General features: G+C 38.8%; 1 protein-coding gene across 1 annotated transcript in view; it reads right to left on the bottom strand.

Annotated features, from left to right (window-relative positions):
- LOC131575522 (uncharacterized) overlaps window positions 1-17,192 on the bottom strand; it is a 159,514-nt gene that overhangs the window by 53,100 nt on the left and 89,222 nt on the right. Inside the window, exon 12 of the mRNA XM_058831109.1 lies at window positions 822-1,040. Within this exon, the coding sequence (XP_058687092.1) occupies window positions 822-1,040 (219 nt within the window). The remainder of the gene's footprint in view (window positions 1-821; window positions 1,041-17,192) is intronic.

Genomic DNA, 17,192 nt, shown 5'->3' with positions numbered 1-17,192 from the left:
CTACCATACCTTTGGTCAGAGAGTTGCATATTACTGGCTCATACTAACTGATTCAGGTTGTGTGATGCTTTAAGGTGAATAAAAGAAAACAAAGGTTTCTATCAGAGAAATATTGCCTTTCCTAAGCATGATGGAACATTTTTGCTCTGCAAAACCCTTCTCAACCACACAGAAACATGAACAGTGTCAGGCATATATCACCTAGTGGACTTGTACTCCATCTTTGGGTTTTTTCATGCCAGGTAATGACAAGCAATGATTTTCCTGCAACACTCTAGAGAAGTCTAATTCCTGAGCTAAAGTCAATGTATTATACAGTTAAAATATGTCAACTCATTGCAGTACTCACAGTAAAACTGATATATCAAAGTTAAATTCTCACAAGTATTTTACTCATAGATCACTTTGGTAGCATGAAATATGATTCAGATGCTTCTTCAGTTTTGTGCACTCCCTAGGCATTTTGAAATACTTTATCCAAAATGATAAATTATTCTTCTGGAAGATACATAACCTGCTGAGTATCTCAGATGGGAGAGAGGTAAGCCTGACACAAGACTCACAAATGGACACGTCATGTTCTGGGCTTAAAGTTTACCTTACTAACACCATCACCTGATATGCACATTTACATATCAGACCAATGGACTCTGGATGCAGCCCTTGTTCTCTTAGTTTCTGCAAGGAGGCCTATCAGAGCTTGCATGTTGAGCTCTCAGTGTGATCTTAGCCATCAATCTCTTCATATTGCGAAGCACCTGCTTTGAATCAAGCTATTAAGAGAAATATCCTTACAGAGGAAAGAGGGTAGCAGGACTTACTTTGCAACAGGAACTGAGATGGTCCAAAGGAAGAGCCACTGGCTCAGATAATGCAAGTAAAGCCTCAGGAACCAAAGCAAAACTACCAGCAGTGCGAGCAGCCAGAAGTCCCTGGAGCACCAGCGTGTGGCTCCCAGCTCCGAAAAGGCTGTGTACACCACAAAATGGAAACGCTCGACAACCTGCCTGGACAGTTTGACTTCAGCAGCAGAATGGCAGCTAGAAATACATGGAAACAAAACAAAGAGTAACTAGTAAAAGCATACAGGGAGCAGCAGTTGCTAAAAGACTGCAGAGTTCTGCTGTACAGATAATGTGGCACAGGTTCTGATCACAACTTTTGATTAAACAATACATCTGACATTAAAAAAAAAAAAAAAAAAAGTCTTATCCATGGCAGTCTAGGTGAGAGGTGTCTTCCTTCCAGAATTCATGCTGCCACTTTTACAAAGACAACAAATCACATTTAAAATGAAGTTTTTGAAAGCCTTTTGATTTCATTTTTATTTTAATTTTTCTCACAAATTGTTCTCTGAGGAACACTTTATCATTTATTTTCCTTCTGAGAAAATGGTAAAAGCAGTTGTCATATTAGTACTGAAGAGTATTAATTTTATTGAAAACCTGTGAACAGCTTTTTGGAACTTGGGTAAGAGCACTTCAGTCAAATATTTCAGGACACAATGTGGGCTAAAACGCCTCTTTAGTTTCATGTAAAAGAGAAAATAGAAAGGTACTTGTACTGTAAAGGAAGGATTCTGCCACATAAGTGTGATGTGATTTTCCCTTTAAACTAATTACTGTAGTGCTTCAAAGGAGATGGAGGGAGGAAATGAGATGTTGAGATGCAGCCTTGGCATTATGTTTCCCAGAAACTGGAGTCTCACAGCTGATTCAAAGCTGAAAAGACAGTAGTTTCTTTGACCTTTTGAAATTTCTAACTGCTATGCTTTTTTTCCAATGATTTAAATGACTAAGCAGCTGAGATGCGCAACTCTAGGACTGAATATGATGTCATCGTGATTAAATTGTAATTTATATCGATTAAGGCTTTTGAAAGTTCAGAAACATAAAGGTCTTTTTGTGGAAGAAAACATGCTGGTTTTTTAAAGTGTAGCATGTGACTGAAGAAGAAGTGACAGACATACTTGCACTGTATTTTGTGCTCTTTTAAAGAACTTTCCTGTCTACGCATATTTCTTAAGTAGCTGTGTACATTTTTTTCTCTAGCAATCACAAAGAGAACTGTTAATAGTAATAGAGAAGAAACTTAAAAGGTTTCTGCATTTAGTCTAGTTTTGAATGAGAAGGAAAAACAAATCCCCCAAACCTGCCAGGCATTAGGCAGGATTTTGAGACCAGCCTTGGCACCATGTTACTCCAGATCCTCAGTGTTGAGCAGGGCACTTGTGGAGGAGATAGCACGCTCTCAGCCAGCCCCTTTGTTCATGAGAAGGCTCAGACTTTAGTTACATGGTTGGAGAAGAAGAGGACAAGTTGTCAGGGGCACAACACCAAAAAATAGGTTTTGGGTCACTAAAGGCCTCAAGTACAAATAACTAAAAATTCTCACAGAAAATCTGTCGGGCTGAGAAAGCTGATTCTTGCAGTGACTGTAGGTTGACCTGGCAGGGGTTTTGAAAGTTCTTTTCAAGTTATTGCAGTCCATTTTGCTTATGTTGTAATCAGTCACAAAGTCCTACTTTAGAGACAGAGCCACATCATGAATGACCTTCCTCATGTTGTAATTATTTTCCCACAGCAGCCTACAGGAACATCACAACTCATTTCATTAACATTATGAATTCATAGTCTAGGCTTGTGTGAGAAAGAGACAAAGAGAAATGTAAAATAAGAAATATAATTGACTGTGGTATTATACTACAATAACCATGGAATTCTAAATGTTCTGAACTCTGCAGCTAGATTGCACTACACTTCCTTTCATATGAAGAAATTTTTTTCATCCTTAATAGCTTCCATCAAAATTTACTCTTAAAGAATTCACTCTTTGAGAAAAGTTAATAGGGCAGGATTAACCACACTGCATTTTAGAACAAATAGTTTATTTTTGGGGAAAAAAAAAATACTATCTTAGCTCACAATACTCATCTCATCCTTCATCAAACAAGCAGAATTACATAGATGTTCCACCCAGCCTCACCCATGTCAGAAATCCACATCCTAGAGGGATCACTGCCAATCTTCATTTCTGTGCCAAGAGCACAAGTAACCATTTATATTTAAAAAAAAAATACCTGGATTTAGCTCAACACTTAATTTTATGTAAGAATCATATACTACTAGGTCATTTAGTCTCAATTTACTAATTGAAGCTACCTCCAAATAAGCAACACCAGAGCAAAATATTCAATGGAACACCTGCAAAACATTTCAAGAACATAAGTCCTTCCTCCAACCCCCCACACACAAATGGAGAAGAGCATACAACTCAGAGCACTGAAAATATTCAATCCTCTTTCATTCACAGCAGTCCTGGAGCACCAGAAATAGTGATAAATCCTGGTGACCAAAGCACTGGGTTGGGAAGGCGAGTAAACCCCTTGCCCACTGCAGCAGGACCTCACAATGCAATCAGTACTTTCACAGGAGCACCATGAACACGCTGGCTCCAGCTCTGTCACTCATGGTGTGGAAGATGATTCTGTACGCAGCGTGAGTGCATCATACAAAGTGTGGCCATGGAACTTCCCCAAGGTTTAGGTAGCAATGAAAATATTCAATATGTGCTTCCATCACTCTGTTGCTCCACAGACTAGTTCCATTTTCAAGAGGTTAGAAGAGAGCTGGTGTCTTCCCCTGTGAGCTGTGTCATCCCTGCTGAAATGCTAGCTCTGTCAGCCATGGGAATCCATCTGCTCAACAAACTTATAAATAAAAGTAGAGAAATTCAGAATGTGCACGCTTATCAAATCCGAAAGCCTTTCACAGAATGACTCTGCTTAAACCAGCAGGGCAGCATCCATGATGTTTTTCTTTAGCTACACTTTTCCTCTGAAAAAAGCAATAGAAGCCCAGAAACTCCACAGAAACCCAAGCTTGCTGGCAGTCAAAGAAATCAAGAAAAATATGTCCATTGGGTAGAATCAAACAACATTCATTTTTATTTTTGTAACAGCAATTATCCTTTTTAAGACTTCATTATTTTCATCAAATGCCTTGATCGCAATTTCCCACTCTTAAAGTGGAGTTAAGCACTTTAATTTGTTGGAAGTCCAGATTCTGATTGTCACTTCTGGGCTAGCTTGTATTTCCCTGTGACTGTGCAATACCTTGACATGAGCACCATCAGCCAGTGGTAGAAACTGGTGGAAAACGTAGCCTACACAGTGACTCAGTGAAAGTCCCAGCCCATAACTGGAATATCTTCATTTATTTTAAAACAAATTCAGTTGGCCCCAACTCACTTGTGAGTTTCAGGAAACTGTTCCTGAGTACTCATTAATCATGCTGGAAGGCTGTTTACTGGTTGCCACTTCAAAACACTAGTCTTAAATGACCTCTCTTATTGACTTTTTTTGAAAAATGAAGAAAGGAAGAGGCAGAAGCATGAAATGAAATGCACCAAACAGTGGAAACGGTCCCTTTAAATACTTTTAGCTGGTGTTAGTAGTAAAAGCTTGGGGGTGGAGTGACAGTGCTGGCAGATATAGTTTTCAGAAGAGATTTATATAAAGTTGCTGTAGGGCAGAAAGCATGAGTATTACATTTCAAAAACAAAACGAGCCCTCCACCCACAAAAAAACCAAACCTTAACCCTTGGGTGCAAACTATATAAAGTTCCAAATGAGAAGCCACTTGAGCAATGGATTTATCCATGATTCCTTGGATTACTGGTAAGTAATTTGGCTGAATGTTTTTGTTCTAGGGCATTAGTTTTGCATTTTTCCTTGGGAAATGCTGCAGTAACAAACAGCAGAGACCAAATTACCATAAAAGCAGGTCAATTATTTCTATGGAAATTGTTCAGAAGGAAAGAAACGATGCACAGATTCTCTTAAGCTGCACTTGATGATGATGACAGAAAAGTAATGGCTGATAGAAGGCAGTGTGTACTGTCGGGTGACAGCTTTGTTGCTGACAAACTACGGTGAACATTTGTATAATGCACTGCAAGGCTGGCACTTAGAACTGATGGCGGGGTAGATCCTCAGCTGATGCAACCCTGCTTACTCCAGAGCTACACTGGTGCTCACCAGCTGAGGTATTCAGGATCTATCTTGAATGTATCTATTATTTACATTGCGTAAAATAAGGCAAAATAAATGTTTCTTTGTCACCCATACAGACAGAGAAGATTTAAAGAGGAAATGCAGACACATATTAGTTTATGCAAATTGCCTTCAGGGAATCATAGAGTCCTTACAGCCCAAGAGTCAGTGCAACACATTTACCCAGTTCACAAATAAAAAAGACCCCTCCCCACCACCACCCTAAATGGTAGGTATTTAAACTTAGTGTTAAGTCCTTTATGGGTTATCAACAGAAATGAAGATGCAGGAAATGCTGCCCAGTGTTACTACGATGAAATGCTAGCACTTTCAGAGTAAAGTCACACCTGTATCTGAAGGCATATCTAAAATGAGTACACTAATACATGTAACCCATCAAATGGTAACCAGCTCAAAGCACCATTGATGAAGTATGAAGCAGAAGAGAATATGGTTCATTCCACTGTGCACTACATAAGCATACACATAAAACACATAATTTTATTATTGTTAGAAGGATTTTATTATTATTTCCTCTGCAAAATATTTTTCTTTTTCAAGGGTTGTACTGCATTACAAAGAAATTGTCTTTATTCCAGTCTGTATGGTGATGACACAAATGACTTTGCCCAATAAGCCAACGGCAGAGCTGCAAACTGAGGTCTGCTGAGTTACAGTCCATTATTCTATCCACTGGATTCCTAATCAAATATTACTTTTTTGTTTATTTGTATGCAAAGTGAATATAACCAGGGAGAGCATTTGCCAAGGATGGAGGCACTGTTTTTCCCTAGCTCTTCCCAGGACACACCTATGCTTCATATTCTTCAGTTTGCAAGCAACCAAGAAAGCAGGTACCACAAACACTTACAAGGGCTACCTAGGGGCTATCTGCTGTGAGAGAGGTCACAAAAGACCTGAGGAGACATTAGGTAGTTCCTCAACATACAAATGCTCATAGGAGAATTTGACTTACTGCTTACTGAAAAACCCAAAGTCATGATACAGAAGAAATGCTGGAAATCATGACAAATTTATTTTTTAAGGTGCAGCTGTGGTGGGAAAAAGAAACAGCCAGAAGCAAAATCCAAAAGCAGGGCTTTTAGGAATTAAACATTTGTGTGAAATAGGAAACAAGATTAATCCAATAACTGCAATAACTGTTTTTGTTTATTGCAAAGAATATGACACGGGTACATGACTGCATCTGTAAACACCCATGCTGCCCCACCAAGCTGAGGAGGAGGAGGAGGAGGCCGATGGTGGCTGCTCTCCTTCCAAGGTCCAGGCTGTGCCAGCTCATGGGAGACAGCCAGCAAGCAGCAAACTCTGGATCAGCTACAGCTTAGGTGTGTTTGCATTACATGCATAGCCAAGAGCCAGAACAAACACAGCAGCTGAACTTTCCCCACAACACACTCGTGGGGTTATGTGCTGGCACAGCTGTAGCCTTGGAGGAACCACTATGCTCCTCTGTACTGGGCAAGGGGACACTCTGGGTCAGTGGGGTAAGAAATATTCATTAAAGAGGATGGGAAGAAAGTGCTGACAACTTCATATTCCTCTGGATATTACTGTGCTAGGCTGAAGATGGTGGACAGTTAGCTTTCGCTATAAAAGAATTTACGACAACAGAATATTGGCAAAGAGTGGCAGATTCATGTCCTCAGCAGTCCCTTTACCCAACAGTGTTAGGCTGGCAGAGGAGCCCATCTCCTGACTTTAGCTAACTAAGAATTTCCTGAGGGAATTAACTGAGACATTCACAAGAAGAGATTTCTTACCCAGCTGGGGAAGAAAGCACTGGAGGAAGAAAGAATCACAAAATTTAAGCAGAGTGGCAATAGTGCTGGAGGACAGTGTGGCTCCTTGTAGAGAGCTGGCAAAGCTTTGCACATTTCAGCTTTGAGCGGCATCTGACAATGACAAAGCAAAAAATGACAAAAACCCAAATTATTATCATCATGGCTGCAGTTTAGGTAAGCAACTAAAACTTTGCCTATTTCATGCTTAACTGCATTTTCAAGAGCTTAGTGGCTTGGCAAAACAGTCTGGAAATCTTACAAGAACAGACTTTGTCAAAATATTCCAGTCTGGCTGCTTCCAGCTCTGGATGGGTACAAACATGAAGTGAGGAAACTCGAGTGCAGCTTTCAGAACTTTTAAGCAGCTCTGGTTTGTATTTCATTCTAGAAAGGAACAAAAGGCAGTAGACAGCCTCTGTTATTCATCCTCATGACATGACTAGGCCAGTCAAGAAGCAAAAGAAAGCATGTAACTCCTCCCCTACTTATTGCCCTCTGACTGCTTTAAATAAATAAGATGACAATGAATGAATGAGAAAAAGGCACAAACCACACAGGGGAGGATGCAAGATGTCAGGGGAGGTATAGATCTCAAAAAAACCAGCACTATCTGTAAAGCTATTCACCCAGTAAGTAATGCTGAATTCTCAATCTTCTGCATGAGCAATAAAACAGTGTTTAGGACCTGGGGAAGTAGTTTGCAGGGTAACATTCAAGCTTAGCCCAGTTAAAGAAATGGAAAACTACAGGAAGTGAAATGTTAGACTCAGAATTTCTATAGACATTCAGGAGAATCAAGATTTAAAACTTCTTGTTTACGTTAATAAGAGCATTGTACCCTATCCAGAAGAAAAGAAATACATATATATTTGTAGGTAGTACTTGTGTCTAAGCTAGGCAGAGTCCCCTGTACCTGATGTGTGGAACTGTTTTCTACCTTGACACAGAAAACATCCCCAAGGACATTTGCTCTGTCTGGAGGAAAAATGCAATCTTCCTCCTGACCAAATACATATCTACTTCTGAGAGCCACTAAACACTCAAACACCATCTGTGAGCTGTGCATTCATCTGTAACACACCAATTTAGCTGGCAGGCCATTGGGAAACAAGACTCTGAAGTTGCCAAGTTAAAATGGCAATCCAGCACCAGTTGAAACTCCACCAAACAAATAGGTGAGATTATCAAAAAATATTGTAGCAGAGAGAGAGATGAAACATCAAAATAAGGAACAGCCTTGTGGAGTGGATTTAAAAAAAAAAAAAAAAAAATGGTGGGGGGGAGGGGAAAGGCACAAGCTTTGATCTTTTCCATCCTGTACTTAATTAGCAGCAGCATCATGCTAGGAGCATGGGTCTTTACAGCTGGAAACAAACAGCCACCTTCCTTCAGTGAGAATGAACAGACTCGTGGGCAGAGAAGGCAGAAGACACACAACGCACCATGGCCCTCCATTTCAGAAAGAACCTCTTCCCAAAGGTCTGGCCATACAGTGATGAAACTTCATCTTACACAAACACAGTCAAGCCATGAGTTAAAGCCCTTTGACTTCTGTCTGGCGTTCACAGTGACAGGACGAAACAAAAACTGAATTCCTGCATGCATTGCGTCTCTTGCCACAATTAAATTGTATGTATGTGTAAGTGCTAGCATTGAGATTTCAAACCAAATGCATCTTTCAATTCTTGTGCAGATTTATAATACTTATGCATGGTAGGAATAGCTGGGTGTAAAGATAAAAAGAAAGAAAAAAATGTTAATTTATAGGTGTACGTTTGTGCCTAAAAATGATTCTAAAACACCATTAGTGTAATTCCAGTCAGATCTCCAGAAGCTTCTGTACTGACCTGACAAAAATGACCTTTTCTTTTTCATAGCAAATTTACAAGGAAGAACTAGGCAGAAAAAAAAGAAATGGCTGAAGTCTGGGGGAACAATGGAACATGTATTTAGAGAAATTTGACATTAGAAATTATTTTTTTACTTTTTATCAATTAGAGCTCTTTGATTTTTATTATTTTGTGCAGCAATGTGTTCACGAACAGAAGTGTTTGACCCAGGACTAGCCTCCATGAAGAGAATGAAGTATGACGTGACCCACGTAACACCAATTAGAATACAGTTAAAAATAAATCCCTGTAGATTTAAACATGACCAGACAAGGCAATTAATGAAACTACAACAAAATGTAATACATTAAAAAAAGAAATCTCACAAACAGAAAATTGCTTGCAGTGTTTAGAGTATTTACGAGGCACACATTTTCCAAATATAACTATTACAATTTTGGAAGAACTCTTCTTCACAGTTTGATGAAAGAGAACAATCTCAGGTTTGAGCAGACGACTGATGCTATTACACAGCATATTAAGAAAATGTTTTTGCTTTAGTACAACATGTTTTCTCAAAGAGGTAAACCTATGTTAGGCCAGCTTAATTAAATATTTAAGAGCCTTAAAAAAGACATTACTTATGTGCACGTGCAGAATACTCTAGGACACTATTATATTTAAATCACCATTTACCAGTTATCTCAGAAACAACACCATTAAACAGTTATCTCAGAAAACTGCGATACTGTACAGATATCTTGAATTCAATTACATTATGAAAAACACAGTCATAGGATAAGTTAAACTGAAATATTTTTAAAAGATCTTTGTAAACACCACTGAAATTATGGTGGAAATTATCCATACAATTTAGTGAAACAAAATGCATCACGTAATAACAGTATTAACTTTTTCTTTTCAGTTTAATGCTGTGTTATTATATTTGCTGCCTATTTTAGAAAGTAATTTGTGTTGATGGCTCTGGAGAAAAACCATGCATTAAAGAACTAATTTAATTCCTTCTGAGCTATGTTCAATTCAAAAATACTTCTTTCAGAATGTCCCAGTACTGCAGAATCTGACTAGAAATCCACCTTGAACTATGTGCACTTTGACTAACTCTCTGCCCAAGGCAAAATGATCCTGCATTCAGCAGGGTTTTATCCTGGTCTTCTAAAGGACTTACACAAAATGTACCTGATATAACTGGACCAGAATGTCAACCATGATAAGAAATTATGATCAAGACATGGAGGATACATAATGAGGACCTTATCCATTTTACAGTGGGCTGCTATTGGTGGGGGAGTACCTTTAGGGGGTTGTTTACAGAAATCAGGTCTTCTGCCTTTAAGAAAAAATAGAAAAAGAGAAAGAAAGAAAGAAGGAAAAAGAAAGGAGGAAAACTGTGTAATTCCTTGTGCAGTGCTCTCCTTCCCACTTGTTATACTGTATTACACAATGGCTACTAGCTGTGTTCAAGGTGTTCAGGTAGTGTTATAATAGGCTGCCTGGCTGCCTTCGGAAAGAAATTTCACAAATTTTCCTTCAGTGTGAAGGCATAGCTTTATTCTTCTGGTTCCACAGTATGAAACAGAAATTTAAAAATTGCTACAGCTTGTTTCTCAAAAATCAATGTGTGATTGCTAGCTGCACTGGGAGTTTGAGGGATATCCCCTTATCAGAGGCAATCTCTAGATAACATACTTTCCTCTATAGCCCATAGCTGCATGTAAGACACGGCAAGACAAATGCCAGCTTCCTTTTCTCTTGGTGTCATCTATTGATCCAGTGAAATGCTCTTCATCTGAAACTTCCTTCCCAAAGGGGACATTTGCTATGAGAAGCAAAGCTTTCTGCCTGATGCTAAGAAATTCTAAAACTTTCTGCTAATTACTGCACAGCACCACAGTAATACACATCTCTAAAATCATAAAAAATACCCCAAAACTAACAAATCAAGCTCAAAAATGAGACAGATGCTATCCTTTTCCAGTTAGAAATGTTGTTTTTCAATAACAAAAATACAATATAATAAGCTCATTATGATTTTTCTGTGTGCTTTAGATAAAAATGAGCTCTGGGTCTATGTTTTCCTTTGGGTGCTTTTCCTCTCAGACACATTCAGAACTCCTACCCCAGATGTGACTAAGCGACTCCAGCTTGTGCCAGAACACAAAACAGTGTCACCATGAGAAACAACAGTATCAGAGAATAACAAGAAGCAGAGGGGTAAGTAAAGGATGCTGGGGTACTTCAAGGACTCTAGGCCTTCCAAAAAAGTCACAGAAAAAAAAGAACAACCCAGCCACATCTGTGCGTCTGCGGAGAGAAGAGAGAGAGAGAGATAGCATAGTGTTCTGGCCTAAGACATCAGCATCACCAGAAAAAGCTTTATCTAACTAGAGAGCAGAAAATTGAGATGCAAAAAAGACACATTCCTTTAAGAAAAAAATCTGACTTGTAAAAATGGATACCTAATCAACATCCATGTGGAACTTTGCATTTTCAAAGAGATTTTGATGTGGCTCCTAGGTAACTGCAATTTTGTCAGACTGAAAAAGAACAATCAAGAGAAGCTGGTTGTTTTAAATTTGTTTTAAAAAGCTGTTATTTTAAAATGCTTCTTTTTAAAGAAAATAGTCAAATATTTAATGGGCACTAGCTTATTTTGGACTTGACACCCCTAACCAGATTAGTTGCTCAAGAGTAAAGAAGGAGCACACACTTTAAAGATGTCAATAAGCTTGTTCCTTCAGTTCAAATATAAAGAAGTACTACACCACTTAGCACCCCCTCTCATGCACAATTCCTTAAAAAAAAAAAATCTAAAAGACAGTTCTGAGACTTCACTCATAAAATAAGGATTTTTAGGAAGAAGGGAAGTGACTTTCTAGTAGGTTGGGACTGTTTCTCTCTGTGGAGGCAGCAGCTGAGGTAATTCCTTTCTACCCCTCTTGGCCGACAGGATCAGAAGTTACTAAGGAAGACAGACAGACAGCCTTGCTGCATATACTTTGCCTTCCTAAGATACCTGGCTAAGAAATAAACTCCAGTGTTCAGGAGACATCAGACCAAAGCTTCCAAAACAGAAGAATAATGCATTGGGGCAGAACAAAAGACTTGTTAGTTTGCTCTCTCTGATAAACAACAGTTGGCAGGTATTGAACTTACCATGCAAATTAACTTCTCTGTTTGTTTGGTTTGGGCTATTTTCCCCCCTGTGTATATTTTTCTGAAAGCGTATTTGTAAAAAGCACTCCTTGTTGAAAGATTTATTGTTTTTTAAACTCATGGAAAATATTATTTTTAACTTTTTACAAAGATATGATTCTGCTTTTTCTTGGAAACCTTAGAGTTTTCATCCAAGAACTGCAAATACCTGAAAGACATACTGCAGTTTTTCAAAAGCCAGGTTCATCCAGACAATAAACATAAGAAACACTTAAATAACCTTCAGGAGTCACCACAGAGGTGATTCTGAATTTAGGCTTTAGCTTCCCTTACTGAAAGGCTGATTACTAGGGGAAGAACTGGGGAGGGCAATCAGTTTTCCAATCATCATTAACACTTATTAATTTTCTACCTATGATACACAGTCACAATCACAACCCTAGAGGACAAAGTTCCCTTATCTTTGACCCGTAAGATTTCTCACTATTGGTCTGGGTTCAGACAGGATTTCACTGGCTTTTAGTACACTGTGCTCCTTTGACTTCATATGATTCATAAGTCATTCAAATAAAAGCACCTACAAAACAGCCATATCTTTCTCAGATGGTAACACCTACCCTTGTCAAAACTCAGTGTGACAGACTAACAGTGCTATGGGTCTGATGCTCTTTCCCACTCCTACTGCTCTTGATAAGGTGTTTGTAGCAGGATCCTTATTGCTCCTTCCTTCCTCTCTAGAGCTTTCTATTTAATTGCAAAGCATTGCATAATGGCCACATGCACTTATGCAGTCTTAATTTTGTTCAGCAAAGTAGCACGCTCACCTTCCTATGAATTCCCATAAGTTTGGTAGCAGTGTATGGATGTAAAAGCCTCAAGAAGTCAGGGGGCAGTCAGGGTGAGATTTACAAAGATACCAAAATAATTTAGTTGATGAAATGCAGCTAAAACTAGACTAGAAAAAACTAAACTAACTAAAAAAAAAAGCTAAAAAACTAAACTAACTAGACTAGCTAAAAGTAAAGCTAGAACTAGAAAGAGCACTGTGGTTACAGGATACAGACTACTCTGAAAACCTCTTCTTCAGTTCAGACAATAATAGTCTCTCAGGTCCTCTGCATTTCATAGCCTCCTTAGTATTTTCATAGCCTCCATTTCTTAGTATGCAGCTTTAATAACCTTTATTTCCTTAAAGATCAACCTAAAACTTACATGTTCCACACATAACAGAACTTATATTTGCATTAAAATTTAATTTTCAAATCTAGTATCATGATAGGGATGTTTTAGTTGTGTAGCCTTAACATTTTTTTAAAACAGTTAACTATTTTTTTATTTTGCTTCTGTTTTAACCTGAAGGCATACTGGATCAGGTCATATTTGGTGTTCTTTCAGCTTAAAGACTTCAAATCATCACAAAAAAAAGATAAATAGAAGGTTTTGGTGGTTGTGTTGCATGGGGTTTTTTGTCTGCTTGTTAAATAGTTTTTGCTTGCTGTGCTCAAGGTTTGAAGGTAAAATTTACAAAGACAATGCTTTTTGACAGTGAACCTTCTGCTACATTTTTAGAAGCACTCAGCAAATTCCAGCAGCGGGTTTCTAGACACAAAAGACAAATACAACCACTCCATGATTTAGATTGGCTTTCTGTTTGTGGGTCATGAGACTCACTGCTGAGCATGTCAGAAGTTGGCTGGGGCATTTAATGAAGGTTGTCAGCAACTTCATAGTTCCCATAGCAAAAGAAAGAGTGTGCTCTGGCTTTGGTTTTGGGGCATGGGTTGTTGGGGGTTTTTTTCCCCTTTTTTCTTTTGGAGCTTTCATTGGAATCTGGGACTGGAGTTAGTGGATAAACTCAGTTACTGCTAAAGAATCAAATTAAAAGTATGGAACAAACCGGTGCTTTGAAAAATGCTGAATTGCATAGGTTTCCTTTTTTCAGAGACATCATTTAACATTCAAAATAAACATTAAATTTCCCTTCAATTTGAAAGTTTAGAGTCACTCATGAAATTAGGAACAATAATCATACTCTATTATGCCCTGTCTCATGTGTGTCTCGAGAGGGCTGTGACTTGCCGTAGCATGAAGGAACCTAGAAAAATGATTACTTGCTGCTTCAAACAGAAGATGCATAGCTCAGATGCTCATTAATGAGGCAAAGGAAAATTAATTGACATGTCTAATAGTTCTTTTAATATAGCCTCTAAGCCTTGATGTGTCAATTGCCAAATTACCCCTGGCGTACTTTCTTTGTCTCAGTGATCTTGTGTCACATTTCTAGGAGAGAAAATTAACATTACTTTCATTGGCCTCTCTCAGCATACTTTCTGGCCAAGGGTGTCAGACATCTAAAAAATGAGATGCATGTAGTGCAGCTGCCTTAACCTCTCTCCAGATCAAGTCTAACCTCCCAGACTACAGAACTCCAGCTTTGTAATGGCTCTGTGTCAATAATGCATCTTTCCTGGGGCATACAGTGGTTAAAAAACCCTTAAGCTTTTAAAAGCCTAAATGTACCAGCCTTTCTACATATCCTTGCCACTCTTGTGCATTGCTTTGACTTAGGTTAGAGCTCCTTTCAGCAAGCCAGGATCCTCTCTGCCTCTGCTTCCCCAGCAATGGTCTAGCCTCAGAAAGAGACAGCCCTACCACCCTACAGCACGCTTTCATGCTTGCTCCAACATAGGCAGTGAAAGAGCATTCCTTTTTAGAGCTTCCATTCTTTTCACATTATTATCACCCAATCCAGGCTGGAAAAAAAGCTGTTTCCAATCATCTGCCTGTTAGTCAACTCTCTGCCTGACAGCAAATCCTTTGATCAAGACTGTTATACTGTGTATATTAAGCTCATCTAAGTTTATGTAATGGAACATTGTAATTGTCGCTGCTGTTTCATCAGTTGGTGTTTCTGTCCTACGTGAAGTTAGGAATAAAAGGAAACAAAGAGAAGGCATATGGGTCGTGTATTGCATCTGCTATTTGTAGCCCAGGACATAAATCCATGGGATTCCCAAAATTAAACAGCATCTGAGAGCTTCATATTGGCAAATTCTCTAAGCCATAATTCCAGAAACTGAAGAAATCCTGATTTCAGTGTGATTTGTTTGGGGCTGGTTTTTCATACGTAGATTAAGTGATGTGTTTCAGAAATTAGCCCATTAGCAGATCATAGCAATAAATCTCCTAATACAGAGAGCCATACTAGAAAATGCTGCTCCTTATGCTGGATGAAAATCACTGCAAAACGATATATAAGATCTTTATGATTTTGAAAAGAAAAAAAATTAAGATATTTTTCATTATGGAATAAATATTTTTTGCCATTCTGCTAGGGGTATTCATATTCTTGGCTTTCTTATAAGAAACAGATTTGCACGTGCTGAAGAGCATAAACACACTCGATCCAATAGTTAAGGAAGTACTACAGTACTGTCCCACAGAGCTGCAAGTGTGCAGTAAGTCCAAGAGTAACAGATTTCTTGCACATTTGAAGGCCATTAGTCCACACACAGTAGATTTAGCATGTCTCAAGCACAGAGGAGTCCCGTCTCATGTGCTGTAGAGCAAGACTGTACAGCCAAATGGATGCATCTGGAATTGCCACATGGGCTGTCAGAGATCCAGACATCTTGAACAAATGTTGGAAGTCTTCAGCTTTCACCCAGGCCCAAAAGAATCTGGGAAAAGCCAGGTTCTGTGAAGCTGGGTGAGAAATGAGCATAAAATTCAGCAATATTTCTCTGAATGTCTTTCTATTATGTGATAATTTTTGAATAATCCAACCAACCAGCACTAAAAATTCTGGGAACACCATAGTTATCGTTGCCTTGGACACTATTGATTTTGACAGAAACTGAAATGAGAAAGTAGGGAAAACAGAGGAGAATGGGCAGAAATGGCAGACAGGGATTTTGCAAGCACAAATAAAGGTGTGTAGAAATCACACACGTGATGCAGAGTGTAAATGTCTGTAACATCTATAACATTTTTCCATGATACACATTGTAACAAGAATACAATAAGGATGCTGAGGCACAGACAGCAATAATATTTTTTGAGCTAAAGCAAGCCAGTAACAAGCTGGGGAAATGTCATTATTTTGTTCTCCATTTGTTGCCCATTTGTTCTTTTATGCAAAACCTAATTTTTTTTGCTGAGATGTGGGAGTTATACAAGGTAATTGCCAGTGCAGGCAAAGAAAACCTTACTTCATGCTGTGTGGGACCTCACCTTAACTAATACATGAAGGTCTCTTAAAAGTTTTTAATAGCAAAATAGAGATGCATAAGAAGTAGGTTCCCCTTCATGTGAAGGTTTTCAAAAGACAACTCTGATCCAAAACTGGGGTGAAAATGGTGAAAAACAAAAGTTCATATATGGATATTTTGGTTAGTGAAAGGACCAGTTTGATAATTTAAAGTGGCTTGAAATTATTTTGACCTTTTCAATAGAAAATTAGCCCAGCTTATACATTAAAATGTGGGGAGAAAAGTAATTTCAAGCAAATGTTCTTTTTAAAATATCAAGATGCAACATTTCAAGAATGTCTAAATTTTGTTTCAATTAACCTTTCCCACAATTTCATTTTTCAGAAGTCACAGTTTTCCAGTGCAAAGCTCTTGGTCAAAAAATACCAGTCAACCATGGCAGTAATACCACACATTCTTGATTCTGATGGGGTCATATGGTTCCTTCATTTCAGCAGGTAGCTTGAGACAGGCCTGATGTGTCACCCATTCTGGCATTGTTCTGACAAGTGTTGTGACAGATCATACAGGGCACTGTGACTGCACTCATAGTGAGAAGTGCAAATTGAAAATACATCTTCCATTGTGGGTGATCCTAAGGATCTGGGGACTGACCTTATGCTGAGAGACTGTGCTGTGCTCTGGCTTGGACAGGGAGCTGCCAGAAGCTGTGTGGGAGGACAGGGAAATGCTCGGCAAATCCCTGGCAAGGAGAAAGAGCTGAGCTCTACACTGAGAAAATTACCCCTGCTACACCACTGAAAGGCAAACCCAAGTTTTCCCTACAAAAATACAGCAGCTAAAAAGTGATTGTGGATCTGTCTAATAAGCTAAAAGTGGAGTACTGAAAACCCTGGTCAGCTGTCTTCTGTGGGTTTTGGAAATATTTTTTCCCCACAGATCTTCCTTCCCTCCTTAGTAGCAAATAAGCTGGGACTCAATTGTAGACAAGGGCTTGGTACAGAGACCTGAGCAATAAACTGGTTAGATTCACTGGGAGCAGAGTGGAATGACACAATCTTGGAAGCATAAGCAGCCAGCCTATGAGACCAGCTCAGTTACAAAAGCATCCACCACC

This window comes from Poecile atricapillus, chromosome 2 (assembly GCF_030490865.1).
Source record: "Poecile atricapillus isolate bPoeAtr1 chromosome 2, bPoeAtr1.hap1, whole genome shotgun sequence".
Taxonomy (NCBI): Eukaryota; Metazoa; Chordata; class Aves; order Passeriformes; family Paridae; genus Poecile; species Poecile atricapillus.
The sequence above is the reverse complement of the archived record's forward strand: the minus strand, read 5'-3'. Positions and strand labels throughout refer to the sequence as shown.